Below are 19,370 nucleotides of genomic sequence, written 5' to 3' on the forward strand. Positions count from 1 at the left end.
TTAAGCAGAGCATATTAATAATACTAAATAACACTGAATAGGCAGATAATCCTGGACCTGGCCTGTAGACCCGTTCGCAATTTGGTGTTGGGGGAATTTCTCATTTGAACTGAGTTAGTGGGTCCCTAGACATGAAAAATCACAGAGGTGCTCGTCCGCCATAGTGCCACTAATGACGTAGTGGTCCAATCAAATATGGCTGCCATCGGATGACGATGAAAATCCAACATATTTGTTTCTGAATGTTTATACACATGTAATACCTCTATTTTGACTAATTATGGTATGTGGAATTCATTTCTGCTATTGATATGACCATATTGGGTGATTTTGACCTTAAAGGGGGGGGTGAAACACTCAGTTTCAGTCAATCTCATGTCAGTCTTGAGTACCTATAGAGTAGTATTGCATCCTTCATATCTCCGAAAAGTCTTTTCTAGTCTAAAAAGTCTAGTTTTATTATATTTATAAAAGAAATATGGGCTGTACAGAGTCTTTCCGGAAAAAAACGAGCGCCTGGAGGCGTATCGAGTGGGCGGAGCTAAAGAATGACGAGAGCGGACAAAGCGTTGACGTCCTCAAGCATGGAGAAACCCATGGCTATCTCAGCTAATAGATATATGATCCAGAATCAGATTCGGAGGCTGAAATAAATTGAACAGGAGAAAAATTAACAGCAGGATTTGTGTGTGTTTACTCGCAGTTTGATTCGGTTTATGGACTATTGTATGCGACTAAACTTAGCAGTAGCAAGCAAAACGGTTTTGCACGTCATACTAGTGTAACGTTATACAGAACAACAATGGAGTAACCGTTAGCGCATTTGAATGACAAAGCACGCGATCGTGTCGTTTACTGATGTTTACTCATGCGACGGTAGCCAACAGCACAGACATCTGAAGCAGTTTAACTCACCGGCTGCTTCCAAAGCAGGACCGAACCTTTATCGCTGGGACCGCTCCATCAAAAACACACTTCTTTGTATGATTTGGTGAAGTCCTGACAGCAGTAAGTGTAGAGATCCACTTTGCGACGCGACTGAAGCGATGTTGTGAAGCTTCCCGTCATTTCTGCGTTCAAATCGGTTCAAATGCAGAGCTGCCTTCCCAGAATGCTGTGCTGAAGCGTTGAAGTCGCTTGATGTCACTCATAGGAATAAAGTGGAGGGCGGCGCGAAGTGTTTATGGGCGTGCGTTTCCTCTCTCGCTCTAGTCTCGCGCGCGCTCACCCTACCGGGAGAAGAGCCCGTACGGCCCATACAAGGACCTTCCGCTCTGTCCACGTCAAGCCGAGCCATACTCGAAAAAAACTCTCCGAAACTTGTGAGAAACCGGAAGTAGTATTTTTGACACAGAAATACTCCATCAAACGTCCAACATTAGTTTTTGAAACTTTGTCTATGTTTAGGATGGGAATCCAAGTCTTTAAAGGGGGGGTGAAACACTCAGTTTCAGTCAGTGTCATGTCAATCTTGAGTACCTATAGAGTAGCATTGCATCCTGCATATCTCCGAAAAGTCTTTTATTTTTTTAATAATTATATAAGAAAGATGCGCTGTTCCGAGTCTTTCCGAAAAAAGCCGAGCGGGTGGGGGCGTGTCGTGTGAGCGGAGCTAAATAATGACGTGTGCTCGCCGCTGCTATTGTGTTGAGTGCGTCGTAAAGCTGTGTCATCCCTAACAGCGGGAAAAACTTTATTCAAAATAAAAATATGGCTTTTAATCAGATACAGCCATACATCTATGATCCGGAATCAGACCCAGAGGCTGCAGTTGAACAGGAGCAGCAGCAAAAACGACTAGAGCAGGACGTCTCTATGTGGTACAAGTTATACACTAACTATATAATATGCTTAGCGACTTGTGTTATTTACATATTTATACTTGAATTATATCGTCGTATTTTTGTCTTTGAAGGTGTACATGTGAGAAGTGCAGTTGTGCACGTGTGTGTGTGTGTTTACGCGTGGTTTGTGTAGACAATTGTAACGTTATTAAGCGGACTGGTTTTGCACGGCAGGCTAAGTTAGTGTTTACATAGAAAGACACGGAATAGTAGCGCATTTGAATGAAGAAGCGTGCTTATTTAGTTCAACATATTTCCCCCCTCTTTGTGTATTGTTGTTTGGAGTGCTTTTACAATACACAAACATAAAGTTACACATATAGTGGCCAGCTAAACAAATGTACACGCACTACACATCGCATGCTCCATTGATCAATTAACTATACGTGATCATGTTTGGGCTACTTGATGAGCATAGGCAAAAACACAGACATTTGAAGCAGTCTAACTCACCGCCCGCGGTTCTAACGTTGGGACCTTTATCGTTGGGGGACTGCTCCATCCTTCAGCATTAGGCGATTGGAAAATCCGGCGTCAAGCTGGGCCTTGTTTATGAAACAGTCGGCACCGAAATGCAGCGAACAGATATAAACATTCGCGCAACTCAGTTGCTGATCCGGAAAAGCAAATTCCATCCACTGTTGCCTTACTGCGGGGTTTTTGGGGAATCTGTGCAGGACTGTCTTGGTATGGCAACCAAAAACGCACTTTTTGATGTCATTGTTAATTGTGCACATTACCTGTGCAGCGCAGCCTACGAGCCAGCGCTTTGAAGGGCGTAGCCTGTTGCTTTCTCTCTCTCTCTCTCTCTCTCTCTCTCTCTCTCTCTCACGCTCTTCCGGTAGAATTGTCCGTAAGGCCCATACAAGGAAATTCCGCCCCCATTAACGTCAAAGGGGACGCATGATCTCAAAAAACTTGCCGAAACTTATGACTAACCGGAAGTAGTATTTTTGACAAAGAAATACTCCCATCAAACGTCCACCTTAACTTTTGAAACTTTGTCCATGTTTAGTATGGGATTCCAAGTCTTTAACAGTGTAAAAAGATCAGTATGCATGAAACAGCATCCCCCCCCCCCCCCCAAATGGCATGGTCATAGTCAACTCCTATTTTGAAGAATCTCAAAAGACATGTACATGCGAACTAACTAAATGTATAGTCTGCCCTTATACTGTGTATTGTGTATACAATACTAGAGTTCACAAAAAATAAGAGGACAAGATTTAACTTTTCTTGTATTTTACCAGGAGTATCAAAAGATACTTCTCACTTCATCTCACTATTGAGCATCGCACCAATTGATCAACAGTGAGCATGCTATCATCTTGATGCGTCACTGACAAAGACAGTGGTTAAAGGACATATTCTGACTGGAGATGACTGTATGAACAACATTGGGACTAAACATACTGCTATGGCTTCTGACCCAGTGCAATACTTAGCCAACTTTGAAGAGGCAGACACCTTGACAGAGCAAGATGCAGCTAAGACATTTGATGATTTCAGGATAGAAATCTATACCTTTTGAAGTTCTGGAATTGATGCTCTCCCTTCCACAAGTAGTGGGATCAGAGGCCACATCCAACGAGGGGCTTTTCTGGTTCATACAACATGCCACTTGCTTGCAACTTTGGCACACCCCTGCCATCAAAATGTCTGAAGTCCATACCACCAAGTCTGCTCACAGTAAAGCCCCTTTCACACTGCGATTCCGGCAAATACACGGATAATGCGACCCGGCATTTGTTCCCGGGCTGCTAGATTTGGTCCATTCACACAGCCAGCGAAATGCCGTAATATGTGCGCTTTCACACACAACGCTTAACGGTCCCGGGTCGAGTCGACACGTGACATCCTGATGTGACGTATAATGGCGAGCGATCTCCGCTTCAGCGCGGATAGTAAGGAGCTCCGTGGTCTCGACTTGTGTCCAGTTTGCGCTCATTTCTGCTTGTTTCATTTTAGTTTCTTTTGTATACGAACACTCTGCGTTTAAAACACCGACGAGCTCTTCTGGCACTGCAGGGTTGTATTATTGAAAAAACAAGCTCTAGGAGTCGCACGATAACTACGTACACGTTGCGGCATTAGTTTCGGCTTTTGTTCACACAGCGCACGTCCCGGGTCGAATACCGCAATATTACTAGGTCCCCGACCCGGGTCGAATTCGGTAATCAATCCCGGGACGTGGGTGCTTTCACACAGAAGGCGACCCGGCAATGTTCCGGGAATATTGCGGGTCCGACATGCAGTGTGAAAGGGGCTTAAGTAAGTGTGCAGGCAAGTGTGACAATCGCCGATGTGGCTTTTGTGCTGCTGAAGTTCATGCACCATATTCTGCCATTGAAAAATCATCCTGTAAAAACCCATCCCACTAACATGCATGAACACATACAGTACACTTTGAGAGAAATCAGACTATATGGTGCACTTTTAGTTAATTTGATATGATGTAATTTGTATCAGTTTTATTGCTTCTTTAGCTTAGAAATCTAGACACACCCTAGCGGCAGCAAAGCTAATTTGCAGCCAGGGTAGTCTAGCAACTCTTCGTTGAATTGTGAGCTGTAAAAAACAAACTCTGGTCAGGCCAATCAAATTGTGTATAGAGTCAGTGGGCGGGCTTAATATAATGACGGCAGAGTTGCGGAGGTTCCGCGTGCTACTTGTAAACAAAGAAGCTGGCAAACAGCGTTCTTTCGATTTGGCTTTGGCCGCGACTCTGGAAGACTCAGAGTTAAGCTTTTCTTTGAGAAAAGAATGGTACTGAAATCATTCTTAAGAAAGGAAGATGTGTTCGGAGTTTTGCCGACCGGATACAGCGAAAGTTTAATCTATCAACTAGTTCCACTTCACCTTCTTCGTTGCTCTGGTTGGTTGTAGCTCTATCCTATTGCGTGCAGAGTGAATTTGAAAGACAGCCGTTTATCCCGCCTCTCAGATTGAGCCCTGCCAATGGGAAGTTCCCAGGCCCAACATCTTGTCAGGCTATTGCTACATAGTTTTATTTGCACCCAATTGTTTTATTTTATATCATTGTACTAACACCCAATTAAACTAAAACTTCAAAGAGGATGTTTATAATTGTTACATTTCTTCTCTTCATGTCTTGTTATAATTAAAACAAATAATTGAAGGAAACAATAATAAGTGACTATAATGAAAAAATATTTTTTTATAAAAAAATATGTTGACCTTGATTTTTCAATGACAAGATGATCCTTAATGTTAAAAAAAATATTAGCAATGAATGTTAAATGTCAGATTTAGTAGAATTAAATTTATTGCATCTGGCTTTTATTCCTAATAATGGCCAAGTTATGGCCAAGGTCTTCTGAATAGGAAAATTACCTTGACCATGCCTGTTAAAGGTCAAAATTCAACCATTATGGTCATAACAATATCAGAAATTAATTCCACATACAATAGGAAGTCTAAATGGAGGTATTACATGTGTATATACATTCAGAAACATAGAAGTTGGATTTTCATCATCATCCATCGGCGACCATATTTGATTTGACCACTAAGTCATTCGTGGCACTATGGCGGACGAGCACCTCTGTGATTTTTCATGACTAGGGACCCACTAACTCAGTTCAAATGAGAAATTCCCCCAACACCAAATTGCGAACGGGTCTACAGGACAGGTACTGGATTAAGATGGCCTTGTAAAAATCAAAGATTATTAAGAGGTAAAATACATTGCTAGTGCTCAATCATATACAATTGAATATGGGTGGATCCAAATATTTGAAGACAAACAAAAAGACAAAGAGCACTCTCACACTCTCGCAAGAAGGTTGTGCCAGGTTGAACAAGTCCACACACTTATAAGTTTCCTAGAATTCACAAAATGCCATTCCTAGAAAAAAATGGAAACAATTACAAAAAGTAAGCGTAAGAAAGCTGAACACAGAACAATACAATGCAATTCGAATTACCGTGGCCAGCCCTACAAGGTGCGTCGTGCAGGCAGTTGACGGCACCTATTGACTTACATAGTAGGGCGGAAAAAAATACTATGGTCGAAGGGTGCCGTCAACTGGGGATGGGCGATATTTATTTTGTTTTTCCAACATGTTACCGATACTTTCAAGGCCAGTATCACCGATATTGATACGATACTTTAAAATTAATACATTTATTAAAATATTTAATTACTAAAAGTAAAATGGGTAAAGATAACTTAACATTGTATTTGAATATAATATGCAATATGCCTTAATTGCAATTTATTAGATTTTTTTTTTTTTTTTTTAACATGGTTAAAATATTTACTTGTAGTATAGTACTTGTAAGTCTACACTAGTTGAACTACAGTCACTGTAGTAAATTTTTTTAAAATAAAATTACTGGTAAAAAAGAAAAAAAAAAAAGAAAAAAAAAAAAAACACCTTCGTATCGATATTTTTATTTGAGTATCGATACTTTTCAATTCTCAGATTAGTATCGATATATCGATAGTTAATATCAATACGCCCATCCCTACCGTCAACCAACATTCTTTAAAATATCCTTTTCTTTTGTGTTCAACAGAAGAATGAAGGTCATTCAGGTTTGCAACAACATGAAGGGGAGTGATCCCTTTAAGAAAATGTAAGTGACACCAGTTTGTGCAGCACTTTTCACAATACCGGTTGTTTCAAAGCAACTTCAGAAAATAAAGGCCAAATGCCATCAGTAAGAAGACTGTGGCTTGTGGCAAGGAAAAACTCCCTAAGATGAGGAAGAAACATGACGGAGTGGAGTATTAAGTATTGGCTGTTCTCCAATCTAAAATTGACAGTACTAAAACGAATTACTGTGAATACTTTATCATGTCAAAATAATGAGATTTTCATTTTCATTTATGAGATAAAATAAGACAAGAGTAAGTGTGTTAGAAGAGGCTTAACAGAAGGGGCGACAGTTTCTCTTTTCCTTGACATTTATACAACTCTCTTCCTAAGCAAAGAATGTCTGAAAACAAGAAAAACTAATTTGCTTTCAAGTGGGCTGAATATAAACTTTGGCTTAAATCTGCCATCTCACAAGCACTTGAAACACCATCCGTCACGTATCCACTTTAAAAGACCCTTCAACTGATTGCTGTGTAGCTTAAAATATTTACTTCTCAGGTCATTTTCACATAAACCACACAACCTTCCGACCATTTCAATAAACAAACCATCTGACTGAAGCAATGAGAAGTCAATTAATAACAAACAAATGAATAGCTGTAACTCCAATGTTCTTTTTAAGATCCCTGATTTCACAAACTCCTTTCTACAATTTCATTGCCTATAACAAGATCACAGGAACTGAATGATGAGGTGCCATTTGTTTTGGAGGAAGTTTGACCTCCTTCAGCCATTTAAAAAAAACATGGTCATGAAAATAATTAAGAGACCACTGCAATTTTTTCTTATATCAGCATCTCAAGTATGGAAGCCATTCCAATCTCTGTTGAAATCCAACACAGGCACACCGCATTCTACTGATTAGGTGATTACCTGAACGGAATCTTATTTAATAAGGAAAAGTATAAAGAAAACACTTCTGTAGTCATCACTATCCTCTTGCAGTAGGACCAGCTAGATGGCAAAACAGTGCTAGTAGTACCTTAAAAGTAATTGGAATAAAAAATAACTATTGACCATGCCAAAAAAGTTGAAAAGGAAAGTTTTGAGTGAGGAAAATAAGGGTTTAATTCTGGCTTTACTAGCAGAGGGATACATTGAGCATCGGGGTGGTTCCATCCTTAAAATTTCAAAGACGGCGGTTCATAAGAACAAAGTCAAGCAGCAGACATTAGGGACAACAAAGCTACAGACCGGCAGAGGGCAAAAAAGACACTCCACTGACCGGAATGACCGCCAACTCATTCAAATGTCACTCAACAACCGTAGGATGACATCAAGTGACCTACAAAAAGAATGGCAAAAGGCAGCAGGGGTGAAGTGCACAGTGAGGAAAGTTAGAAAGTGCTAAAGTTGTGCAAAGCTAGAAAAAAAGCCCTTCATCAATGAGAAGCAAAGAAGAGCCAGGTCGAGGTTTGAAAGAGACCATAAGGATTGGACTGTAGAGGACTGGAGGAAGGTCGTCATCTCTGATGAGTTCAATATTCAGCTTTGTCCAACACCTGGTTGTCTAATGGTTAGAGGGACCCTGGAAAGGCCTACAAGCCACAGAGTCTCACACCCACTGTGAAATTTGGTGGAGGATTGGTGTTATTCTCTCTGTGCTTCAGAAAGGCTGGAATCGGGCAGATTTGTCTTTGTGAAGGACGCATGAATCAAACCACGTACAAGGTTTTCCTGTAAGAAAACTTGCTTCCTTCTGCTCTGACAATGGTCCCCAACTCTGAGGACTTTTTTCCAGCAGGACAATGCTCCATGCCACACAGCCAGGTCAATCAAGGTGTGGATGGAGGACCACCAGATCAAGAGCCTGTCATGGCCAGCCCAATCTCCAGACCTGAACCCCATTGAAAACCTCTGGCATGTGATCAAGAGGAAGATTGATGGTCACAAGCCATCAAACAAATCTGAGCTGTGTGAATTTTTGCACCAGGAGAGGCATAAAGTCACCCAACATCAATGTGAAAGACAAAAATCAGGGTTATTCCACCAAATATTGATTTCTGAACTCTTCCTAAGTTAAAACAGTGTTGTGTTGTTTATGAATATGAACTTATTTTCTCTCCATTATTCTAGGTCTGACAACACTGCATTTTTGTTATTTTGACCAGTTTTTGCTTTAGGCAAATAAATGCTCTAAATTACAATATTTTTATTTGGAATTCGGGAAAAATGTTGTCAGTAGTTTATAGAATAAAACAAAAATGTTAATTTTACCCAAACACACCTATAAATAGTAAAACCAGAGAAACTGAGAATTTTGCAGTGGTCTCTTAATTTTTTTTTAATAGCTCTACACACACACACACACACACACACACACACACACACACACACACACACACACACACACACACACACACACACACACACACACAAATATATATACATGAGTGTATTTAAATATACATCTATATCGACATCCACATCTATTTTATATATATCGTGATTAATTGCAGCCCTAACATACATAAAGAACATGCATGCACTGTGTCGGATACAGGTGCGGGTCGGACAAGGGGGAAACATGGGTCTGCCTGGTTCAGACTACAAGATATTAGCTCGAATTTGGAACGATCTGTTTGATGTAAGGTGTCATAAGGATTCGTAAACGATAATGGACGTCGGGACGCAAGAAACGATCGTTTCATCTCGTATAGTGTGGCATAGTATACGATAACCGAAACAGTGTCTGCGATAGTTTTATAATATCAAGGGGGAAACATGGGTCTAACACGGGTTTAAAACGGTCACGTGCGAATGTAAAAATGACACATCTACAAAAATATGTCTTGCCTGTATTTCAAGTTAATCAGATAATTTTAAAATAATATCAGGTTATTTGTGCTCGCGCCGCCACACGCCCTCCCAGGATTCTCTCACTTTCAAAAAAAAAAAAATCATGCAAGGCTACAAGGGGGTCGCACACCGGACTCAAAGCTCAGCGCCGGACGCGCACATTATACAGGCCTACACACAAGTTCAGTTTTGAATCCACTTCTGACAGAAGAGCTGCATTTTGCAGCACAGGGTGAAATCAGTACATTGGCGCTCTGTGGCGCGGCAGGATTTTGAACAACTTCCTGATTCGCCGCGGACAGGCTCCAAATGCCGCCGCCGGTGTGCGTACACTCATTGAAAATAATGTGTTCGAATTGTAAAGACGTGGCACGGTGCTGTATTTACTTTTGTATGACCTGGCAATAAATGTGTAGGCCTATATAATGTTATATGCTAAACTGATTTTATTTCAGGTGCGGGTCGGGTGTCGGTTCTATTTTAAGCGGGTAGGGTCGGGTTGGGTGTGGATTTTAATTCATGCTACGTGTCAGAAAACGTGTCGGATGCAGTTTAACGCTAGCGGGTACGGGCGGGTGTGGATTTACAAAATCAGACTTTAGGATTGGTGGTGGTGCTTAAGATTTTTTTGGTCATTCAGTGTTTCTGTTAAAAATTATAATAGTAATAGATTATAGTAATTAATAATAAGATAGTAATACTACCAATTCTACAAGTAATATACGCACTAATGATTGATTAGTTGCTAGTTTCATGAATATTAATCATGTTGTCAGCATTCACTTGAACTGATGAACAGTGACGGTAATAGGAGTACCAGCCAATGAGATTGCCATTTGCGCATTAGTCCGTCCTGCCCACTACAAGAGAAACATTTCTGCTTGTTCTTAAAAGCTGAATAATGCCAAACAAACTCTGTTGTTTTGACAGGAAAATACAACAAAGAATATGGTTTATATGTAGCGCATCGATTCCATGTGACATGTAAGACTCTCTTTGTGTGTGTGTGTGTGTGTGTGTGTGTGTGTGTGTGTGCGCATGCGTGCATGGGTGTGTGTGAAAGAAACACAACGCTCTCTCAAAGGAACGGTGAGTTGTGTACATCACATACAGGCACGTTGCGCATTCGCTGAGCTGAACAGATCGCTTGACGGAGAGGGAAACAGTTTCTCAGTGTTCAGCGAGTGAAAATAGACCTTAGCCTCTAAAACACACACTGGCGAGTGAAATCTGAGAATGTATTAGCCAATGGCTAATGATCGATATTGTTTAGTCACCTAGAGAGTTAAGATTTACACGAAAAATAATTTACTCGCATTGTAGAGGGTTGCATAATCAATAGATATCAAACGATCTGTAACAACGCAAAACTATCACATCTAAAACACATTTTTAACTCACATTAGTGTGCTGCTTCATTCAAATCATTCTGTCTGCAAATCCAGTCTCGTTTACAAACGCATCCGTGGTGAAATGAAGCAACAAACGTGCAATGTCTTCCCCACATGAGCTGGATATTCATTCAAAATAAAGTTCATCCATGCATTCATAATACTGGAATCCGAATTAGGCTTATGCAGCATGTTTATTGCTTGAAAGTTTGAAAGGGTTTAGCTCCACGTAGGCATATGTTATTTATCTATATGCCATGCACAAATCGGTGGGTGGGATTACAGAATCATGTGTTCGTCTTCTTCAGTAAAGGCGTTGTTTCACCATATGCTGACGTCACAGGGAGGCACATTCCCAGATCAAGCGTTTGCTGAGCCAATACAAGCTTTTCTTTTACTAACAAGGAAGGTTTCAGCTCTGAAACTTACAAGATATTCTTATAATACCATGACCCTTTATATATCAAAAGGGAAAGTTTCTCAATTCATAACCCCTTTAACAAAATTTCAACAAAGCACTCACCTCCTTTTTCTGGATCTCTATCCTCTTCGTGCTCCTCTTTCTCCAGCTCTTCATCATCCTCTGAATCAGTTGTACAGCGGTAGCCCTTCCTCTTCAGGATGTGGCAGATGAGGACTCCCAGAAGCCCCAGCAGAAAGAAGAAAGGCACCAGAAAAAAGGCAATATACTCTGGGTTACCGGAGTTCGCATCACTCTTGTCAGCTGAAGAGAGGAGACAATCAATTCATAAAAAAAAGTTTGGTAACACTTTACTTATATATATTGTCTTATACTTCATATAACTATATAATGCATTATAAAAAGTATTTTAATACAGTAATTATGCCTTGTAATGCAACTTATGCACTGTGTGAATAATTGTAACCACTGGTCTAATATGACAACCAATTTCAGAATCTCCAAATATTATAATGCATTTTAACTTTGGCTATAATTATTTATAAAAAAGATATAATGCATTATAATAACATACATTATGCATATCTTTATTCTTTATAATATATTACACCAAAATTTCTATACTGTAAAAACTGACAGAGATTAGTGAGATTAGATGGATTTTATAGTTTTTACAGATATCAAAAGGCAGTTTGAGCCATTACAACACCCCACTAAAACAGCTTTTGTGTATATATCCGTTAGCTTTTATATACTAGCATGCCCTAGTTTAGAAATCTAAACCCTAACGGCAGCAAATCAGTTTTGCCGTGAGTGTAGTCTAGTAACTCTCAATGGACTTCTGAGCTGGAAAAACCAAACTCTGGTCAGGCCAATCACATTGTGTATAGAGTCGGTGGATGGGCTTAAAATAATGACGGCAGAGTTGTGTGCTACTTGTAAGCAAAGAAGCTGGCGAACGGTGGTCTTTCGAATCGGCTTTGGCCGCGACTCTGGGAGACTTGGAGTTAAGCTTTTCTTTAAGACAAGAACAAAAAAACTGTTCAGCCCAATGTAATCATCAGGGCGGCTGTAGACGATGACGAACAGATAAACAGTAACATAATTATCCACATCACCAAAGGCGCTTGGTTGAATTTGTTCAAATCCTAAATGGAGAGCTTGTTTGTATATGCATTCACCTTCACTATTTCTCTCTGAAACGATGATCATGTTGGTAAGTGTGTATCGTTAAATTCTTTTTTTTACAACACCGGCAAAGATCGTTTATTCCAGCGTGCCTGCCAACAGGGTTGCCAAGTTTTTACAACAAAACCCGCCAGCTACTAGCCCTAAACAATAGCTTCTCGGGGAGGATCTCCAGAAAAAATGGCGTTTGGGGGGTAAAATGTGTTATTTTGGCAAGGTTGCCTGCTAAAATACGCATTCCTGGGTCTATATATCACATAATTGAGGTCGCTTCAACCCGTGGATATGGAAAACAACCCTCAGGGGAAAAAGGCAGACCTGGCAACACAGTGCAGTTGAGCTCTGTTGACATTTGACAACTAACGTAATGCGTCGCTTCGTTGCTATGATTTGTTGTAGGTCTGTCCAATCGAGGTCTTTCCTGGTTCGGTTGAAACACGACCCATAATTAAAGCCCAATGGAGCAGTATCAGACTCATATTCTGACTAGAATTGACTATGACTATGACCACGTCAGGCTAGGGATGCTTTGTTACAAAAAGAATGTGAAACATTATCATTTTCAGTTTTTAAGTATATTTAAATATATTTTACAGACTTAAAGCAATAACATAGCGCAGGCAGAGCATTGCATTATTTCATGAGTGATTGCACATTTTTCTTCAATATCGTGCAGCCCTAAGTTACAGAGAGTGGCGAGTGGTGGGCACTAAAGAGTTCTTTTGGCGTGACTTGACTTTTCGATTTCGACCACACTAATTGACAATTTAGTTGATAGGTTCCTAGATTAAATCATAGCTTCATTCAGTTATTTAACTCTGAAACTTTTGCCACAGAGGAGAGCTAACAGCAGAGCTTATTGAATAAGTGCTGAGAGAGCTAATGTCTGCACAGACAGAAAAACACATTACACAGCTCAAAATGAGACAGGCCAAGTCTTCGGTCAGTCAAATGCATAGAGAATGACAGAAAGGGCAAGAATGAGTGAAAGCAAAGGCTGCAGAGTGAAATAATGACCTCGGAGAACAGCACAGAGGACAGACACTGGCATGGTACCCTGCAGAGAGTGACTCAGGAGACGCAGTAATCCCTGTAAATTTCCACTGTACAGTTGCACGTCATCACTCTCTACATCTTTCACTCGTAACCCTTTTAAGATAGTACGTACAAGTAATATCAGGACACTCTCGTCTTTACACGATACTAAACCATCTCCATGTACCTAGGGATTTAAAAAAATTCCACAAAATTACCAAGGAACCATGTGCTAAAAAACATTCAATAGAACTTTGCAACCATACAGTAAATAAATACTCATCATAGCATTCAAATTTTCTTCTGAAAATTCCTGTCATTCTTTCTATCGCAAAAAAACTGGTTCTGAAAACTGTTGAAAAATGATGTAGATTTTAATTAAGTATTTGTTCCTATTATTTGTCAGTAGTTCTTACGAGGAATACCGGTAGTTGACTTCAGTTGAAATGTCTCCAATTGATCCTATACAAAATTATTTTACCTTCTTAAAACAACTTTTTGTTTTAAGGTTTCTCTCTCTCTCTGTCTTTTTTCCTTCATAAATTTATAAAAGAAGAAAAGAGAATAATCAATACGCAAACCAACACCTGTCTTTCCACCAACACTCTCTTATCTGTGAAACCGAACGCTACACAATGACCTAAATCTTTATTTAAAAATGTCTTGAACACCAGAGGTCATTCTTGCTCAGTCTCTGATACTGAACTCTGACCCCCAACAAGCAATGCGCCATGCATACAAAGAGCCAATTGTAATGCATGTCTACTGCATGTCTGCGTATCACATGCATTGATGCTTGGACATTTAGATAATCCAAAAGGCCCACGATATACTAAGGACAAACACAAGTTATCGAATACGTGACTTATGCCTTTGTCTGCTAAAGAAAAGTGATATATGTTTTTAGGCACAAATGTTTTAATATTTTGATCATTACTGGTATCGGTTCTTATTACAGATACATATCCCAATGGATTACCCATGTTTAAAGTAGAAAGAAAATGCGAAGTGCTATGAGAAACTCTGTTCCTTATCAGAGTTATTATCAGTGTGTGTCTGTGTCAGAGTGCACATTTTCTTCACTGTAGGTTTTGTTGTTATAGCATACACTGTCTGGTCAAAAAAGTTGCTGTTTGGAATAGGCAAATGCTTAAAAGTCTATGATTGTATCATTATTATGTTTCTAGCATGTTATATGTTCGGCAACAGAAATGTGTACCTTTTCATTTCTTAAACAAGCATGTGGGAAGACACATCAAGGCCATATTCCAGCATGACAATATCAAGAATCATCAGGCTCAAATTGTGAAAGAATTCTTTCTTTCACAATTTGAGCCTGATTAATCTTGAGTGTATGATGCATCGCTAATATGAGTTATCAAGTGTGTCAAGAAAGCGATTCTGAGCCATAGACTGTAAAAAAATAAGGACGTAGTGTCCGAGGCGTCACCCATAGGATTCCGATAAGCCGTTCTGAAGCTTAAAAAAAAGAAATATCACAGTTGTCATGAGGGTCAAAATTAGCCGTATAGACCAAAACCACAATTTGTACCAGGCTGCAAACATGTTTTTTTTTCTGCTGTAAAGTTGAGAATTTTAACATGGGGCTCAATAAGATTCTGCTCCCTTCTGGAGCCTGCCCCTAGTGGCCAGTTGAGGAATTGCAGTTTACATTACTTCCAAATTGGCTTCAAGAAAGATCGCGGGAGCTTCTGTTGGCCATATTTGTATTGAATGATTAATGTTAATATGCAGATAAAAACCTGATCATCCTATAGCGATTGTGTCTCTTCAGAAAACTTGGATTCAACTGCTAAATTCATATAGATTTGTTTTATGATGCCTTCATTAACTTTTTAAAAGTGTCAAAGATTTGGTTATGTGGACTTTGTGTGGAAAGAAATGTCTCAGATTAAATTAAAAATATTTTCACCCATGTTTTAAAGATGAATGAAAGTCCATGTCTTTGGAATGACATGACAGAATTTTCATATTTGGTACTCTATACCTTTAACTTTTTTAAAGTAAGACTGATAACCCCCCTTTTACATTATAGATTATAGTACTCAACTAAAAAATTACTCAAGATGCCCATACCTATACTAAGGTCCAGTAAGCCTACACAGATGATAATACAGTGAGTTTGGGTGCGTAGGAAGTGACCATTCATCTTGTAGGACTGGCTCGACGCCAGAGCAGTTCTGACGGGGATCTGAAGTGACTCACATACGTGTGAAAAAAAAAAACTTTTCAAGTTATGCATTACAGTTACCGCCTACTTCTGCAACCATGACTTACAATCCAAAGGAAGACAATCTCAGTTATCTAAGGTTACAACAACTGCAGTCATAAAAATAAACTCAATTCACTCTGGGGAACTCAATGACAGTGTAAGCTAAATCAGTGCGCAGTTCAAAAATGAATAGGCTACATTGTGGGAAAGGCCTTCCAACTAAACAATCTTTCATTCCACTTGTTTAACTGAACACTAAAACGGGCAGACTTTGACGTCAAAGTGGTTTGCTCCAATCGCAATCTCATTTCAATATCTGCACAAACAACGACATGACATTCAGCCAGTTAAATAAAAAAATTCAGACTGGTAGTTTCCAATTAGCCATCCAAACATGTGACTGTTTTTATCAATAACGTAAGGGAGGCTGTCCATTAACAGTTGCAGCTTCTGACGCTCCAGTCCGAAATGGGCCTGGTCGGAAATTTGATATGGATTCTATTGTCTTCTGACCAAATTGCAGATCTTTGCTTATAAACTGAAAAAAAAACTGCATACCTCACTCCTGGATCTAGTATTATGTAATTTAGATCAGCAATCAGAATGGCAAGTTAGAACAACATTGACAACAGACTTTAGGATACTATGTGCGTCAATACAGACTGAAGTTTTATTATCTAAAAGATGTTTTTTTTCTAATGGAAAAAAAGGAGACTTTCCCTTAAGTCTGCCGCTTCTTCGATTTTTCTCCTAGAAAACTGTAATGTAAAAACGCAATCTCTCGTTTATCTCATCCTAAAGCACTCTAGAGTTTCAGATAAGATCTCATTGTCTCAAAAAATGTTTAAGAGTGTCTGTGTTTTTACATCATGAGCAATGCAAAATATACTGGGCAAGCAAAGTATAGCCAACTTAGGGTTTTAGATGGGGTTTCTCTCTATAAATGCAACAGCTGGATTCGGGAAGTAAGGGAGCCATTCATTTTTTTCCACAATAGCTTTTTAATGAGAAAAAGAAAAATGAAAAGATAATAATTTTGACAATAGCTTTACTTAAAAACCTTTAGAGACAGACCTTGAGCTACAAGGTTGATGGCATATGCAGATTTTTTACTTTTGCCTTTTTTTATTTCAAAACACCTTTTTGTTTCAAATCAAAGTTATTAAAGTTATGATTCACCTTGAAGCTGGTTGGATAATAGTTTGAAAACTCTTTTTAAAAGACTTTTTAATAAATTATATTCTGCCCCAAGGTCACTGAAGAATGTGCATTTGATGGACAATTTACTATCCCATTAGGCCACCGGAGATGATTTATGAATGGCCGAAAAGCAACACAACTGGCGCTGGTGGGTCACGTGACAGTAAAGGCATGGAGGATGTAGTAGGCATCTGATTTTCATTCATATTTTCATTCATACTTCCTACCGTTCATGCCATATTGTAATTACGAGATTTCGACTTATAAAAAGCTTAATGTCTTCATATAGATGGTAATAAGCTTTATGAATTTTCCTAGAGATGCTACTTGTACCACATGACCTCTTTACTACCTGACCAAAACAGGTTAATTTCGGCCTTCAATAGTGTTGGCATAGAAACGCATACATCTCAGTCCGAGAACTAAATTACAGTAAATTGTGACATGGCTTGATGGCAGCATTTATTAAAATTAAAATGTAGTGCTCAGGGGCCATTTAAACAACATAATTTTCAACTAAAATCTAAAATTGTATGCATTTTGGCCACTCATTTAAAACAACATTTTGGTGGCCTGAGAACGCAAACTTTTGAAATCAGGTTTCAAAGTGCAAGTTTATGAGAACGTCTCCATGTAAACAACAAAAGCTAGTTTGTGAAAATCGTGACATGTTTACATCTCGCAATTCAGACTTTTTTTCTTCGCAATTGCGAGTTTATTCTGAGAAAAAAAGTAAGAATTGTGTGATATAAACCCGCCACTCTGACTTTTTTCACAGAACTTGCAATTGCAAAGAAAAAAGTCAGAATTGCTAGATGTAAACTCACAATTACGAGTAAAAAAGACAGAATTGTGAACAATAGTCCATACATTGGACTATATAGTCCATATTACCTAAGTTACAGCTTTGAGTCAATATGAATTTATGTTGCTGGGTTTCAATGTTTTTGGAACTATTTTCATTAGCAAAGATGACATACAACAGTAAGTTATGGCGTGACATAACAGCTGTTTTAAACCAATAACAACAATACACTTTCGCATTGAGCTACCCTTGATGCCTTTTTATTTATGTGGTTTCAACTGTTCCAGATTTATTTCATCCTGTTCCTTTAAATAAATTATAGGAGTTGCAACTATAGTGAAATTTAACTGATAAACATAATTAATAACTCAATTAAGTCTCCTGAGATATAAAAGAGCAGCTTGAGCAGTGACATTTATAATGTCAACACACCGACCATGAACTAAAATATTGCAATTTATCGATCATCGGTCATGCGGCAGCATCAGCGCGTGATGTCGTGAACAATCTCAGATCATCTGCTTCATGCTTCATCATCTCTTTATGATAGACCGCTGCACATTGCGTAAAGGACCCCCAGTGCGCCACACACATACTGACACGATACAAGCGCGTATGGGCGGATGGTTTATTATCATTTGCCGGAGAAGGACAGCATCGATCTACCCAGCTCATGTCTTAATCGGGTGGGTACTTACTTGGCGCGATATCGTGCGGTGAGGAGGAATCTGCCATCGGCCCGCCCGTGTGACCGGCGTTCTGTCCTCCACAGATGAACTCGAACTCGGACACGGACTGGAGTGTCCAGAGGCTCGTGAGCTTTGAGCACTGCTTACATTCACGACTACTGGTGTTTCCTCATTCTTATCACAGCTATGAGGAACATCCCACTTTTAAAGTTGTAACCCCGTACAGCATTCAAAGCGATAACCCAAACGGTCCGATGGACTTATTCGGGTTCAAAAGTAGTAAAATCCCCAGGAAGAAAGCCGCTTGTAAAGATACTTTTACGTACAAAATGGTCCTGTCCACGCATATGGTGTTATAGTTTGCATGCACGCATACGCGGCGTTTCCACCAGACCTGCAGGAGGCAGCATTATTCTAGGATGTATACAAGCAGCAACACAGACGAAGAAGAAGGAACCCGGAAATACAATATTCCAATTTCCAAAGCATTTTACATTTCCAAAATGTAATCGTTGCACAAAAAACCCTTCTTATTGTGAACAAAACATTAAACTTTATAGACAATTTTTTAATATAATGCCCCTATATAGAATCCTAGAAATTATGGATCTTACATTCGTTTTGGGGAAAATATAATTTTTTTTTTTCTTTTAATTTTCATTTGTTAATTTTGTATTTTTTAAATAATATACACTTGTTGATTAACCGTCTGTTTATAACTTTTTATTCAAATGGTTGAAACAACACAATATGTTGTATTTTATCATTTAAAAAAAAAATCTATTTTCGATGCTTCAAGAGATTCTAATTAACTAACTGATGTATGGACTACTTAACATCAAATTTTATGATGTTTTTATTCCCTTTCTGGACATGGACATTATAGTGTACCTACAATTAGATACGCTCTCGGACTAAATATAAAATATCTGTGTACTGAAGATGAACGGAGATCTTACAGGTGTGAAACAACATTAGGGTGAGTAATTAATGACATCAATTTCATTTTTGGGTGAACTAACCCTTTAAAGGTTTGGAACAACTTTAGGTGAGTAAATGATGACAGAATTTTCATTTTTGGGTGAACTATCCCTTTAAGTTCTCACACAGTGTTTTCACATAGCCAAGACTGACACTGTT

The 19,370-nt window shown here is 39.0% G+C and overlaps 1 protein-coding gene across 1 annotated transcript in view; it reads right to left on the minus strand.

Moving 5' to 3' along the window:
• The window catches only part of rell1 (RELT like 1), a 39,109-nt gene extending 20,463 nt beyond the window's left edge, over window positions 1-18,646 (minus strand). Inside the window, exons 1-2 of the mRNA XM_067457315.1 lie at window positions 18,240-18,646; window positions 11,183-11,383 (exon numbers count right to left, since the gene is read on the minus strand). Coding sequence (XP_067313416.1) covers window positions 11,183-11,383; window positions 18,240-18,276 — 238 coding nt within the window. The 5' untranslated portion in view covers window positions 18,277-18,646. The remainder of the gene's footprint in view (window positions 1-11,182; window positions 11,384-18,239) is intronic.
• Window positions 18,647-19,370: the final 724 nt, after the last annotated feature.

The sequence above is a fragment of the Pseudorasbora parva genome, chromosome 1 (assembly GCF_024679245.1).
Source record: "Pseudorasbora parva isolate DD20220531a chromosome 1, ASM2467924v1, whole genome shotgun sequence".
In the NCBI taxonomy this organism is placed as follows: Eukaryota; Metazoa; Chordata; class Actinopteri; order Cypriniformes; family Gobionidae; genus Pseudorasbora; species Pseudorasbora parva.